The 16,174-nt window shown below is 45.8% G+C and overlaps 1 protein-coding gene across 2 annotated transcripts in view; it reads right to left on the bottom strand.

Moving 5' to 3' along the window:
* cpne4a (copine IVa) overlaps positions 1–16,174 on the bottom strand; it is a 99,087-nt gene that overhangs the window by 21,622 nt on the left and 61,291 nt on the right. For both annotated transcript variants that reach the window (XM_080308601.1, XM_026183902.2), the window contains exons 8-9: positions 10,290–10,388; positions 1,648–1,734 (exon numbers count right to left, since the gene is read on the bottom strand). In XM_080308601.1, the coding sequence (XP_080164727.1) occupies positions 1,648–1,734; positions 10,290–10,388 (186 nt within the window). The remainder of the gene's footprint in view (positions 1–1,647; positions 1,735–10,289; positions 10,389–16,174) is intronic.

The following is a 16,174-nucleotide window of genomic DNA, read 5'->3' as shown; positions in this document are numbered from 1 at the left end:
CCGTTTTGAAGCAATAACATAAAACAGCCCCCAAACTCGTCTGGGGGATCACTGGCAGAGGTCAAAGGTCGACTGAAACTGATCACCACGCTGATAGGGAAGAATCCGAGCTTGAGGTCAGAACAGCGACCCGCCCAAGTCACGGTTTGGGCTGTGGAACCAGTTTCCTGGAGAGAGGCAGACTCTGGAGGTGCCCGTCGTGGGAGGTCCTGCCAGTTCAGCTGCCGCATGCTGTGACCCCCCCGGTGGATGAGAGGTCTGCTTCCCTGCCTCGTGAGGATCGGGAGTATTGCCTGTTATCCAGAGTACCTGAGGGCTCGCTGGAAAGTTGGAATCCATCATCCTGCTGGGCGACTTTGAGAGTCACGCAGGCCATAAGAGTATAACCTGAGTGCGGCTCTTGCAGTGACCAAGGCGTTGAGACCTGGACCTGTGGCAGGGGGCTGATGAGCCTCAGACTACAGTCAATACTCCTCCACATCCAAGTTCCAGGCATGCCCCACTGGGAGGAGGTAGACACGAAGCACTGGAAAGATTACACCTTTCTGTTGGCTTGGAAATGTCTTAATATTCCCCTGGACGAGCTGGAGGAAGAGGAGACCAGGGAGAAGAAGAACTGGGCATCTCTACATAGACTAGTGCATCCGGTGTCCAGACCTGGATAACCAGCAGAAACTATCATCTGGAATATGAAACTCTGAGGAGAGCTGTCTGTTGTTTTCAGTGTGGCAAAACTGAAGAGGACAAAGTGGAGAAGGTGGCGTCTAAAGACAGGATTTTCACTCTACAGTCAGACAAACTGTGTGAAGTGCTGACGTGAAACCGCTTTAATCGCCGGTGAGGACTCTGAACACGCACTCAGCTCCATATTTCTGCACGAATTTGAGATCCGTGAAAAGGGATGACCTCACAGTTGTGCAAAATTTAAATTGGGTTATTTTAGCATTGTTATTATTACGGTGAAATTATGTGGTTACGCCTGTTATGACAGATGGAGGAGGAGCCTCATCCATTAACCTTGTCATGCAGAAGAAAACACCTGGTAACACCTTCAATTTACACGTAAATTGAAGCAGCGCTGAAGCATTTGCTGGAGTCTGCCTGGCTCTCTGAGCATGGCCCTGGACACAGTGACAGATCCACTCTCACTCCATCAGTCTGCAGCTGGACTATCCTTAAATATCTGCTGATACAAGAGTTTCAGTTTCATTTCCTCTTCCATGGATCGAGTGTAAATTACCTCGCAGCTTTAGAGCAGCTCAGTAATTTGTCCCTGTGTTGTGCTACGCCTCAATCTGCGTCTGTCTTTTCAAACGGCTCTGAAGTCATTTTGAAGTAGGAACTCTTCACGTGTCGAGTGGCATCGGGCTAAATGTTATCCGGCTTTCACTGAGCGGCGGGATCTCCCCAGACTCCCCTCGCTCCATCTGAACACCATTCAGCATTGTCTGGCAGGAAACGTCAGGTAAGTCAGGCTGTTCAGCGCTACATAACTGGTTCTTCTAACAGTGCGTCAGGCAGAAGCCAACATCAACTGCCAAGAAAAACGAGACGGGCAGCGAGGAAAAGAAAACGAGGCGTTTTTAAGCCTTAAATGGTTGAAAAACATAAATTATGGAGCAAAAAAAACATGCAGACGTCAGTCACCTTGCACTGGTTCAGAATAACGATCCCAGAGTTCTTGTAGTTCTTCTTCTTCACTTTGTATTTGGGATTTATGCACGGCCACTGCACCTGAAAGAGGGAAAGCTGAACGTTATTTTCCTCTCCTCTGTCTGATATACTATCACAGCCAGACCTGATCACAGACCTGATCACAGCCAGACCTGATCACAGACCTGATCACAGGGAGACCTGATCACAGCCAGACCTGATCACAGACCTGATCACAGGCAGACCTGATCACAGACCTGATCACAGGGAGACCTGATCACAGCCAGACCTGATCACAGACCTGATCACAGCCAGACCTGATCACAGACCTGATCACAGACCTGATCACAGACCTGATCACAGACCTGATCACAGACCTGATCACAGCCAGACCTGATCACAGACCTGATCACAGACCTGATCACAGCCAGACCTGATCACAGCCAGACCTGATCACAGACCTGATCACAGACCTGATCACAGCCAGACCTGATCACAGCCAGACCTGATCACAGCCAGACCTGATCACAGACCTGATCACAGCCAGACCTGATCACAGACCTGATCACAGCCAGACCTGATCACAGGCAGACCTGATCACAGCCAGACCTGATCACAGCCAGACCTGATCACAGACCTGATCACAGACATGATCACAGACCTGATCACAGCCAGACCTGATCACAGGCAGACCTGATCACAGACCTGATCACAGCCAGACCTGATCACAGCCAGACCTGATCACAGCCAGACCTGATCACCGGCAGACCTGATCACAGCCAGACCTGATCACAGGCAGACCTGATCACAGCCAGACCTGATCACAGCCAGACCTGATCACCGGCAGACCTGATCACAGCCAGACCTGATCACAGGCAGACCTGATCACAGACCTGATCACAGCCAGACCTGATCACAGACCTGATCACAGACCTGTGGAATGATTCCTACAGAAGCTCTTTCTAAGTGAAGCGTGTGCGATCAATAAATCGTTCGCTGACAGGTTTAAAAGTGACCTCACATTAACAGCAGCTGCTTCTTCCAGGTGACCCTGATAATTGCTCCTCCTCAGGTAAATCAGTGTGTCTGAGACTGTCTGTCTGAGCTGTGGGGATGATGGCAGCCTGCTAATGGGAAGCTAACAGCCTGCAGCCTGCAGCCGCCGCCCCCGATCACCTGCTCAGGTGACTTCATAACAGAGGCCTGCAGCAATCTAATTTCATCCTGTAGGTGGTGCTGTTTTTTTCCATAGCAGGAAGTCTGTTTGTCCAATCAGGAGACACGAAAGCGACAGCGGCACCGTCGCCTTCCTGTTTTTCTCCCAGAGTTATGGTGTGTTGTTTGAGCTCAGCATCGCTGCCGCTGCTGCTGCCGCTGACACACAAACAATCTCTGCTAAATGCAAATAAATCTTTAAACTCTCTGTGGGGATGTGTGAGGATCAGGGCATGGAGGCAGTTTGTCGTGCAGGCTCAACGCTAACAGAGGAAGTGACGTCTGAAGCCTCTGAGCTGAAGGTCTGTGGACACAGCGGCTTCTCCGTGATTTAATTGGCTGACTGTGACTCTGTTCATTCTGCTCTCAGCCAACATTTTAAGAGCGAGATCTCATCTCAGTGATTTTCGCTCGTTTAAAGGAGATGTGATCTGGGCCGACATGGAGGCGAAATCCACTGAAAAACAGCGTGAGAGGGCAGCGTGTCACCACATGTGGGCGTGAAACAGAGTGGAGATGGCGTACTCAGCCCCTGATCGATAAGCAGGGGTGGAGAGGGTGCGTGACTGTGCTCGGGTGGCAATGAGGCCACTGGGTGAGCACACTCAAAGACCACAAGGTCAGCTGACACAGGCAGCGCAGGCGAGCCTGCCGAGGGCGGGGAGTTAGGGAGGGAGGAACGCTAACAGAGACTCTGCTGATGCGCACCCCTCCAACTTCACACCAGCGTCTGCAGAAGGTCATCAGGACGGCACAGAGCACCGCTGTGATGTCAGAGCAGAGCCTCTGACATCATCAGTGACAAGACCAGCAAACCCACACTGTCCACACCTTTCTCAAAATGAGCTCATCATTTGTGGGTCAGCTTGTAAAATGAAGCATTTCCACAAAAAATGAACATCCTCAGCGAACGTGGTAGTCACACTAACCAGACCGACCCGTGAGTTTTACCTTAGACATAACAAAACATTTGAACTCGTTTGCTTCAGGAAGTAATATCGAGCGACTCGTCATATTTGGTCATATGTAGAGGACTTTGTTTTGTAACTCGGCCAGTGATGCTCAGTAAGGAAGCCGGCACCGACCTCAGCTCTGATATCCTGAGAAAATAACCTCAGAGAAAATAACTAAAAATGATTTTTTTAGACATAATATTATAATATTATTAGAATATTCTAATAATATTATTCTAATAATATTCTAATAATATTATTAGAATAATATTATTAGAATAATATTATTCTAATAATATTCTAATAATATTATTAGAATAATATTATTAGAATAATATTATTAGAATAATATTATTCTAATAATATTATTCTAATAATATTCTAATAATATTATTAGAATAATATTATTAGAATAATATTATTCTAATAATATTCTAATAATATTATTAGAATAATATTATTAGAATAATATTATTAGAATAATATTATTCTAATAATATTATTCTAATAATATTCTAATAATATTATTAGAATAATATTATTATAATATTCTAATAATATTATTCTAATAATATTCTAATAATATTATTATAATATTCTAATAATATTATTCTAATAATATTCTAATAATATTATTAGAATAATATTATTAGAATATTATAATACAATATTAGACATAATATGTGAATATTTGACCATTTTGAGTGTCGTAAAATGATTATTTTTGTCTGTCAGATAAATAAAGGACTTCAAGGAATAACAATGAGAGTCACTATTCTTTGAGATTATATACACGAACCAAACTGTTATTAAAGGCAGCGTCTGTAACAATAATAAAGAACTTTGCTGCTGGTTGCAGTTCAGCAGTTCCTCTGATCCATTATTCTCAGAGAGTTTGTTCTTGTTTCCCGTGTTTATGGCGCCTGTGAGCTCACAGATCAGTGATGCTGTATCAGGTTAGGTACCAGGGTCGACGTCCCCGGGCTGTATTTGACTCCAGTGGACGAAGCAAATCGAGCAGATGAAATTATTACAGACGTGCCTCTGAGCGCTGTGTGTAATCCAGCCTCAGCAGAAACACCACAAACACATTTGTCTTTGTAAGATTCGTCCCTGCACTCAGGTGAAAGCAGCTTCCTGGAGAGGTGCCGTTTAAATCCAGAGTGCTGTCAGACAGAAGCATGAACCACAGGCAGCTGCAGCGGGACACAATCCTTCAGCTGCACAAACAAGACCGCCGAGGATTCGCCCCGACTCCCTCACTCAGACCCGCCGAGACCGGGTGACTCTATTTGTGTTGGGATGGAGGACGGACGGAAGAACGGGGAGCTCCCCGGAGACTTCAGCCCGGGGGGGCTTCTTGTTTCCGTGTCGCCGGTCAGGAGGAAGCTGCCAGCTGAGGAAGGAGGCCGATAAAGACATTTTATTTAAAAGGAGAAGAATGGAGAGAGCGAGAGTGGGACTGACAGCACGGCTCTTTGTGTCTGTGGGAGGCGAACAAGCTCTCCTCCTGTGCTGGCTTCCAGCAGCGTGAAGAAAAGGTTTCACGCTGAAGATAAAATGCACGCCCATTGCAACGACTCAAACAGCAGTCAGGAGTTTTCCTTCTTGGTGCGCTGCATAACCTCCAGGGCTGAAAATAGACTCCAACAATAAAAACAATAGAACTGCAGTTCCTGTGATCTGAGTTCTGTTTAAATGTCTTAATGTGCCTCGCCTGTGCTCCGTGTTACATCTCGTTATCCTGCTTTCTGTGTATTCCCTGTTTTACTTTGACAGTCCCGTGTTTCCTTCCTGTCTCGTGTGTCAGATTAGGTTCAGCTGTGTTTGCCTGCTGTTACGTATTCCCTCGTTACCTCTGTATTTATTGTGTGTGCTTTCCTCAGACACTCACAGGCGTCTCTTGGAGAGGCAAACATCTTAGAGGTTTTCTCTGCATCGGCTGTTGTTTGTTTTAGGGTCGGAAAACCGGGCGGCGACAGTTTTAAGTCCTTTCTTTCAATCTTTCCATATAACTTCGCTGTGTTCAGCTGTGTTCGTCTCCACATTTCAATAAGATGTCCTAACATCCAAACCAGCCGATGAGGTCACAGTGAACACGTTCGTGTTTTCTGCCCGTGCGGTCTGTGGTCATATCCTTATGTGATGTCATCCAAAGACTACAGACAGAATATTAGACACAGCTCACCGAGCTGGCTGGGTTTATGAAAACTGGGATGTGGTTTTGTCATACGGCCGCTCAACAGCCTTCCAGTGAAGATGTTGGGCTCTTTGTAATCAATAATGAGACAGCTGAGGATTCCTCGGCAGCTGATTGTTCCTGGCCTTTCAGCCGTGTGTTGTCATCTTCAGGGAATTTCCAGAGAAAACTCACAGCCGCAGCGTCTGTAAGCAGAACGGCATTAACGGACAGTCGGAGAGCGCCTTAATTAGCGGTCGTCTCCTTTCTGCAGCAGCTCTGCTCTCTGACAGCTGCGTCTTCATTAGCTCTCGGGGTAATCACTTCACACCCTCTGCCTAAATAACCTCGGAGGCACTTTAGCCCCCGAGGAGCATTTTAAAGGGTGGTCTCGCTGCTAATTGGTGCTTTTCTGGAAACCCGGAGGTGCAGGACCTAACGGAGATCAGGTCTTTTGTGCTTCAACCTGCCGAGTTCAAATGTGTTTAGCTCAAGAGAGGTCATCATTATAGGTCACCACTCCCCAGGCTGTTTCTCATTCCTCCTGTTTCATCTGTAATAATAAGGCTACTCTGTTTGTCAGTCCGGTTTCTAAACTGGAGTATCTGCACGTCCGGTTGCCACCATGGAGCATGAAGGAGGAGCTGTGCTGGTGTGGCCTGAGCTCGGAAAGAAAAGCGTCAGGACTTCTTTAAGTTTCTTGAAGACGTTTCATCCGAGAAGCTTCTTCAGTTCTAAGAGCAGCTGGTGGAGAGTCCCAGATTTAAGTCCTGTGGGAGTGTCGTGGACCTCCTATTGATCCTCTGCCTAATCACATGAGCCCAGGTGTGAAAGCAGGTGTGGGTCACAATCAGCCAGAGTTTCAGGTGAGCTTATTGTGAAACCTGGCCCCATCCCTATCATGTGATTTCCTGAGGTCAGATGGCCCAGGATGTGAGTGGGCGTTAAGACGTCTGGGGAGGGAACTCAAAACTGGATTATAGATGCAAACAGTTGGTGTCGTAAGCCCCGCCCTCTGGGTGGGAGCAGCAGATCCAGAAGAAGGGGCAGAATGATGGAGCGCTCCGTCAGAACCTCCACCCAGCTGAGATTGTCTGACAACCTCATGACGCTGACTGAAGGATGACTCTGAAAACATCAGGTGTCTGTTGGTATACGTCACATGCTGCTGGCATCTTCTGATCGTCTCTCCTTTGAATGGAAACCTCGTAAGAGAAATTGTTGGAAAACTCCTGAGAGAATCAGGATGGCATGCGATGTATAAATGTTGCATCCATCTGGAAGACCCTTGTGGATTAGGGAGCAGCTGAAGGAAGATGCACCCCCATCATAACACAGACATTAACGGTGTTTTCTGTTTTAGAGCAATCTCTGGTTTGTGTCACAGCTGCAAAAGATTTCCTTGGAAATCTTATTGAAATGTGGAGACGAATGCCAGCTGAACACGGGGAATTTATATGAAAAGTTTGAAAGAAATTAGGCGGACTTAAAACTGTCACCGCCCGGTTTTCCGACCCTAAAACAAACAACAGCCGATGCAGAGAATTCCAGAGCGCAGCTTTCACACATTCGGTGATTCACTTATAAACTGGCAAACCTAAGACTCCTGCAGGGCTGCCTCGCTGTCTCTCGGAGAGTCTGTGAGTGAATTCGTTTCACCCTGTAACTGTAATGGCGTGTCACAGCGTGTGAGCCGTGGTGTCGCTCAGTCTGACTCTCACTGAGCCATTAAATTGATTGAATAGCTGAAGGAGAAACAGGGTGAACAGATACCTGCCTCACAGGGAGCTTTCTCCTTCAGGAGCGTTGGGCAGAGCAAATTAAATATTAACTGCATCTACTGTAGCTGCTCCAGCAGGAGGAAAACTACATGAGAGGTTTCTGGTACAATATGACACGATCAGGCTACACGTCAGGCATCAAACATTTAAATAACCTGCCTGATATCGACTGCTCTAAAGCTCTCCTGTGCAGTACACCGTTTATGTTTTGGAAGCTTTTCCAGCATATCCAACAGACTGGATCAAGATCTGAGGAATTCAAACTCCATCGCCTTTAAATTCCCATCGAGTTCCTCAAACTTTAACAATGATCCTTCTGGAAGAGGCCACTGCAATCAAGGGATACTGCTCACATGACCGCGGGGTATCCGTGGCCTGAAGACATGTTTGGGTACATGTTTCATGTCAAAGTTAGATCTTCAAGAATCCAAGAACTGGATGGTTCCCAGCAGGAGTTAAGCTCTGACTCATTAGGCAGGATTTGTATTTTTCCAGTGACTGATGGTGAGGATGGCTGATACTTGAGGGGTCTGGATGTGATTCATGCTAAGCTAACAAAGGTGCAGGGCTCGCAAAATTTCAAAATCCCTGGTTGCCCTTCGGGCAGGGACTCTTCAGTTTTGGTAGCCCAAAATAAATTTAAGTAGCCCAAATAAAAAAGAGAGCAATTTTTTGATTGATGTTTTGTTTCCTTTACAATATTATACATTAAAGTATAATATTGTAAAGGAAACAAAACATTAATCAAAAAATTGTTGAAAAACAAAATTACAACATTGTATAAAAATTACAGTCATCAACTCAAATACTTGGTTCTAATTGAACAGAAACTTCTATGAACTTGTAAGAACTGTGTAGGACATGAATCCGTCTGTGTCAGATCCTGAAATTGAAATTTCCACTGAAGTCAGGGGTAAGAGACAAGTGGAACCAAGATCGAGGCCGTTTGCTTTTTGAAGTTTGCAAAGACTGCTAAATTGTGCCAGTGGTAGTTCACTCTTTGCAACATAGTAGCTGTTCTAAACAGATTTTCAGGTTTATTTTTAGTATGTTATTTGCAATTGGTGTTTGTTCTGGGAAAGATATTGCAGACTGAGCAATAATGCATTTCTTGCATTTCTCATGGGTTCTAATGGGGGCTTTTCTTAAAATGACTGGTCCCAGTAACAAAGGCGCTTGTCGACTCAGAAATCGAGAGAAAACCAACAACACACCCGGCAGAACATTATGTTATTTACACGGGTGCACATAAGTGGTCTGCATGTGCGCATTCGCTGTCAAAATAAAAGACGCGCCAGATAAGAAGTTGCAACGTGCGTTTGCGTCCATATAAAAAGCTGTTTTTGTCCGCTAGAGTGGGATTTTCACGGCACATTCTGCACCACATCTCTGTGCGTTCATCATTTGTTTGAAGCCAGCTCACCTCCTGCAACCACTTTTCCAAGAATATGCTCTTCTTTTGTGGTTCGGACTCCTTCTGACATTTCTTTGGAGGTGGAGGAACATCACAGTAATTGCTTAAAGGAGCTTCTTCGACATCTTTAAGAGTTCTAAACAAATGTCTGCCCTCCTCCAGAAAATCTTATGTATGCAAACACGCGTTGCAACTTCTTATCTTGTGCGCGTTTTTTATTTTGACAGCGAATGCGCACCTGCGGACCACTTATGTGCAGCCCTGGTTATATAGCTCGTCATGTTGCAGCCACAGAAATTCTTTTGTCCATGAAACCATAAAGCTGCACTTTCTTTTTGCCTTATAGTCTGATTTGTCATAACTTTTCCGTTTTGTGGTAAGCTTTTCTTTGGCTGTCACTTCTTCACCCTGACCTGTCTTATTTGGCTCAGCAGAACTAAAATATATATCCTGCTGCTTTTACACACGGACTCACATAAGCTCAGCGATTCTCTGCGCGATCAACCTCTCACATGTTTAAGCTGCGGGAGATTTCACTTGTCATGTTTGCATAGTAAGCTAACGATTAATAAGATGATGTCAGAGGAATTGGTGCACAAATTATCATCACTCACAGATCAGTGCTGTCGCTCTCTATACACAGTTCGCACGATTGCAAAGTGAAAGCAAAAAAACAAGCGCAAATTCAAACGCGATTTCAATATGTCACATATTGACAGTGGCTCACCGATGCCAATGACATAATTACCCAGCTACATTTCTGAAAGAATGCAAAAGCATTGACATATATTTTTCCTTCCTACGATAGCCCGACGGGCAGGGCAGAGATAGATTTTGGTAGCCCGACTGGAAGAATCGCTAGCCCCGGGACGTCGGGCTTGTCATGTACATGAAACTGATATCCTATAAATCCACATAAACACATATTTAATTTGATTTCCTGTAAACAGTCAAAGAACACACAGCTGAATCACAATCATTTCCCAGCAATTACAACAGTCAGTGAACGCATCACGCTTCAAACACGCTCTCAGAAGACAGAGTTGAAGTATGAATCACACGCGGTCGGCTCAGGTTTTAGAGGACAGCCTCACCTGCCGTCCATCGATGGCGCCTCTCATCTCTTTGAACGTAGCCTCGAACTCACCGATGTAGTCGTGTTTCCCGTTTGAGTCCCAGTCCCATACGGTGCACTGAGTGGACACAAACACAGAAACAGTTATTCCATCCGAATGATCCAAGGCCGGATCCCAGCTTCATCACTGTTCCGTGTCCTGCTATTTACGGCTGTGACCCACAAAGCTTCTGCTCGCTCATTAATTGGATGTTTGCCTTGAACTGAAGGAGATCATTTCAGACTGAACCTGTGTTTTTGTTCTTGTTGTTTTTAGGTCACAGCTTGTTCGGCAAATCGAAACACAGAAGCGGTTCAGCCCGGAGCTGAGGTGTGAGCGGTGCATGGCAGGAGGAGGTCTGTCCAAGCCTCCACATCAAATAGGATTTCCTGCATTCACATGATTGTGTTTCTGGTTTATTTCGGCACACTGTGGTTTCTAACGAGTCGACCGCGTCTCTCTGGGCAGCAGAGACTGAAACCACGAGGAGGCATGTAGAGAGAAAGATATTAGTTTGGTGCAGCTTTTAAAAATCATTCACATTCATTGAAACTGTGAAAATAAACTTGAGTAAAACTCAAAGCGAAATATAACAAATGCAGCAGCGGCTCGGTGATGCAATGGAAACAGACACTCGTGTCATTAATATGTAGATTCAGAGCGTCGCTGTTAGGATGTGAAATAAATGAGGATGTGTCGAGCCCGAGTTAAACCTCACTGTACCGCACTTCAAAGAAACGCCCAGCTGGAGGCTTCGTCCACCTGACGAGTCCTCCCAGCGGAGTGAGCGGACAGCTCGCGCTGGCAGCACCGTGACCAGAACGGGAAGTAAACGAGAAGAGACGGCGGACTGAATCCAGGACAGTTTGACAGGGTTCATGAAAAATAGATGGGAGGAGGTGAAGAGGAGCGCTGGCAGTCTGCGAGCCGGAGAGGAAGAGCTGCATGGCTTTACAAACACACACAGTCTCGTGTTCCAGTTCCACTCTGCTGGTTTAATCTTTTCATATATTCATGCAGGAGTTTCACTGAACATCCATCTTTGTGAGGACCAATTAGAGTTTCATGAGTCACTGTTTTCCCAGTGCGTGCTCAGAGGCTCTACACAGGAGCTCTGTAATCCTGGAAACACTCGGGAAGTTTGAGGATTTAGAAACGTTCTGACATGTAAAAAGGTTTGACTATGTTTCTGCGTCATCCGTCAGAACGAAGCAGATCGCTGATGCTGATCATGTCAGAGGTCAGACTGACTCCTCCTCAGCAGCTTCTCCAGCTAAACCAACCTGTAGCTGTGGTTCACATCTGTGCCTCAAGCTTCCAGCTGAAAACTGATGAATGCAATTAACAGCAACTAAATCAGGTGAGTTTAGAGGCTAAACCTGAAAAAGGAAAGACAAACCATGGGCCTCGGTCTCCTGATCCAACCAGCTCTTCAGGGAGTCTGAGCTCGTGTCTACGGCTGAGCCCAGACGCCCTTCAGAGGAAGCTCACCTCCATCATTTGTATGAACCATCTCATTCTTTCGTTCACCAGCCACAGCTCGAGGCCGTTGGTGAGATCTACATCGCTGCCTTCATGCCCACACTTCACCATCAGAGTTCTTCACACTCAGCTGCAGACCACCAGCGTGAGTCTAAACATGAGCAAATTGAACATCATCATCCACACAAAGCACAGATGAGATCCTCAGCCCACCCGAACCTCAGCTGTGCCCAAATTTCCCGAGCGTTAATGTCGTGAAAGAGTGGGCGATGGAGTCGAAGGAGGTCCAAGCAGACCAGCTCCCCGCTCTTTAAAAGTACCACGTGTGGTTGTCTTCTGCAGGTTTAACTCATTGACCTACTCCCAGTTAGACACGACTGCAGAACCTGTGCAACAAATGAGCCATTCTACTGTCTGGGCCATGAGCACCTTCATCATCAGAAGATCAGGAACATCCTCAGAAACAGGTACAAACCCTCCTGTGGGCTCAGAGGACGTCTACCAGTGGAGGACTGTGGAAAAGCTGAATTTCCTGGTGAATCTCAGGGATTAGTGACAGAAACAGAAGACGATACAACCCCACATCAAACCCACACAGACTCAAATCTGACCATCCTTCAGAGACATCCTCCACCCTCTGTTTTGATCTCTGAGAAGGATTCGCCCTGCGGCAGTAATGAGCCCAAACACTCGTCGAAGCTTTGAAGAACTACTCGACTTTGGTAAAAACGTGTCTGTGTTTGCTGAAGGGATGAGTCGCAAACATCTGGAGTCAAGTGTGCGAGCAAATTAGATCAGTGTGGGTAAATCTGCATCTGCTTTTATATGCACACGTTACTGTGAGCCTGATTATTTCTGGGTGTAAATGTGTGTGTGTGTCCTTCCCTCCTCATTATACTGAAGATCAGCAGCAGCAGAGACAGCAGCAGCTGTGTAAAAACCTCCTCTTCGCACAAATTAGCAGAGCCATCCGGGATTAAAGAGAGGAAAAGGGATCGCAGCGCTTTCTATTCATCTACCTGAGAGGCGACACGCTGAGAGTTTTAATGAGCTGTCGCACTCACGGCTTCATTCACTCAGCTGCATTAGCAGCTCAGAGGATGCATCACCCAAATCCTGAGACCTGTGATGTCCTGTCTCAGAGAGCAGCCTCACCTTTAACGTCGATAACCGGCAGCCGGTGTCACGCAACAATAATGCGAGCTGTTCCTGCTCGCTCGCTCCTTTCTCATCCTGCTGATCTTAAATGTTTTCGTCCTGAGTTTGCAGATAACTCATCTTTAGTATTTCTTCTTTCTTCAGCATTTTGGATCATTTTCTGCTGCTTTGTTGTAAAATCACTCATTCTTTCTAGGTGTGTCAAATATCTTCACATCTGTACTAAAATAAAACTGTGGCGTGGGTGTGGTCTCTGGCCGGCTGCAGAGGAGGGGTGACGCAGCGAGCTCCCGGGGCGGCGCAGGGGCGGGGTGAACAGGTGTGCTGGGAAGTGAACGTGACTCTTTATATATTCACAGTGACAGTCGGAGGGGAGTGTCTGTGTCCCACTGTAAAGAAGTGCTGTCACCACGTCCGTGCACCTACGCGATGCTATCGAGCCTTCGGCTCAGATGCTGCTGAGCATTTTTCAACGCGATTTGAACAACTTGTGTCCAGTCCCTCTGAGTCGTCCTCCGTAGACGGATTACTCTCTCATCTGGACTCTGTTGTTGCACCTCTAAGACTCAGGCAGTGTAAACCCAAGGCCAGTCCTTGGCTAACCGATTTTACTCGAGCCATTAGATGTGAAAGGCGATGGAAAAAGGACAGGCTCTACATCTCTCTGGAAGCTCTTAAGGCGAGCTGGAAAGCTTACCAGAGGGCAGCAAAGACCGCCAAAAACTCAAAACTATTTTTCACAACTTATTGCTGTTAATTCACACAACCCTCGTGTTTTGTATAATACCATAAATTCTGTACTGAACGCAGAGGATCGTGTTCTTTTGCAGTCTTCTGAGGTTATGTGTGATAAGTTTCTTAATTTCTTTGTGGATAAGGTTGCCGGTTTGAGACCCTCCACTTTATCTTTTGTTGACCCGGCTGAGATGTTCCCTGTTTAAATTTGCTTATTGCTTTCCAACCAATTGTTCTACCTGAACTTGAGAAGCTTGTGTTAACTGCTAACCCGTGTGGTTCTCCGAATGATGTTGCTCATCCCCGTTTTCTGAAAGAGGTGTTTCCTACTTTTGGACCACATATTCTGAACCTAATTAATACCAGCCTCTTGTCAGGTCAAGTACCAAGCGAGTTTAAGCATGCAGTTATTCACCCCTAACTTAAGAAGCCAGGCTCAGATATTTCAGTTCAGTCAAACTGTAGACCCATCTCTAAACTTCCTTTTCTGAGTAAGATCTTGGAAAAGGTTGTTCACACTCAGCTGATGGATTATCTAAACAACTCTCATATGTTTGAAGTTTTTCAGTCCGACTTTAGGCCGTTTCATAGCACAGAGACAGCTCTCATAAAGGTTATGAACGATATCCTGGTAACGACGGCCTGTGGTAAACACGTAGTGCTTATACTACCAGATATGACTGCTGCATTCGACACAGTGGATCACGACCTGCTGATCTCTCGATTACAGCTTTGTGTGGGCATTTCTGGCTTGGCACTCCTGTGGATAAAATCATATCTGTCAAACAGGAGCTTCTGTGTTAAGTTGGGCTCGTCATCGTCCTCTGTGGCCCCTCTGCCGTGGGGTGTCCCACAGGGATCTATTCTTGGGCCATTACTGTTTTCATCTCCTGCCACTGGGTGCGATCTTTCGTAAACACAAAGTTTCATTTCATCTATATGCTGATGATTGCCAGCTTTATTTTCCTTTCAGTCGTTCTGATAGCTCCACAATTAGACTCCTGCTTGATTGCCTTAGTGATGTTAAGTCATGGATGCTCTAAACTTTTTAAATTTTAACGAACGTAAAACGGAAGCAATTCTGTTCGGCCCGAATCGTTCCTCTGATATCCCTGATGTTGACCTTGCTGCTCTGACCCCTCACCTGAAGAGCTCGATTACCAATCTTGGGTTAAAAACCGACTCTGCACTTACCTTTGATGGCCACGTGAATGCGGTGGTGAAATCGTCATTCTATCAACTCAGGCGTCTGTCGAAGGTCAAACCTTTTCTTTCAAGGCGTGACTTGGAGACTGGTATCCACGCTTTTATAACCTCACGCTTGGATTATTGTAACTCCCTTTTAACAGGGGTTGGACCGGGCACTCTGACACGCCTGCAACTAGTCCAGAAATGCTGCGGCACGGTTTTTATCTGGTAGAAGGACATTTGAGCACATTACTCTGGTCCTGGCCTCCCTGCACTGGCTTCCAATTGAATTTAGGATTCATTTTAAAGTTCTTTTATTGGTTTTTAAATCTTTCAATGGTCTGGCACCTGCGTATCTGTCTGATTTGCTGAAGCCCTATGTCCCCACTCGTTCGCTCCGGTCAGCTGAGCAGCTGTTGCTCTCAGTCCCCAAATCACGGCTGAAACTGAGAGGAGAGCGAGCGTTCTCTATCGTGGGTCCTAAGCTTTGGAATAATCTTCCTCTTCACATTAGGCGATCGACATCAGTGCTGGTTTTTAAATCCAGATTGAAAACGCATTTTTATTCACTGGCTTTTGACTCAGTGGTTGACTGGCTTGTATTTTATTGTTTTTGCTATGTTTATTATTTTATCGTATTTATTATTCTTATGGGATCTATTATGTTTCTATTGTTCACCACTTTGGTCGGCCTTGTGTGTTTTTAAAGTGCTATATAAATAAACTATGATGATGATGATGATGTGTCTTGTTTGTGTGTAAAGGGTCCAACTTCACAAAAACGTTTTTAACATTAAGTTAGGGGGGAAGTGCCGGGGATTCCCATGATGCACTTCTTCTTCACTCACTGTGTATTAGCAGACCTCTCTGCATTGAATCATATCTGTTATTAACCTCTGTCTCTCTTCCACAGCATGTCTTTATCCTGTCTTCCTTCTCTCACGTCAACCAATCACAGCAAATGGCCCCGCCCCTCCCCGAGCCTGGTTCTGCTGGAGGTTTCTTCCTGTTAAAAGGGAGTTTTTCCTTCCCACTGTCGCCAAAGTGCTGCTCATAGGGGGTCATATGATTGTTGGGTTTTTCTCTGTATGTACTATTGTAGGGTCGACCTTACAATGTAAAGCACCTTGAGGCGACTGTTGTTGTGATTTGGCGCTGTGTAAATAAAGTTGAATTGAATTGAAGTTAGGACTCATGATGTTATAATACAGGGTATAAGTTATTGTGCAGCTATAAAGACTTTACCTTGCCTAATGAACAGCACTGTGCAAGAATCTTGAGCCAAGTCTCACTTCTCTATC

This window comes from Astatotilapia calliptera, chromosome 11 (genome assembly GCF_964374335.1).
Source record: "Astatotilapia calliptera chromosome 11, fAstCal68.1, whole genome shotgun sequence".
In the NCBI taxonomy this organism is placed as follows: domain Eukaryota; kingdom Metazoa; phylum Chordata; class Actinopteri; order Cichliformes; family Cichlidae; genus Astatotilapia; species Astatotilapia calliptera.
The sequence above is the reverse complement of the archived record's forward strand: the minus strand, read 5'-3'. Positions and strand labels throughout refer to the sequence as shown.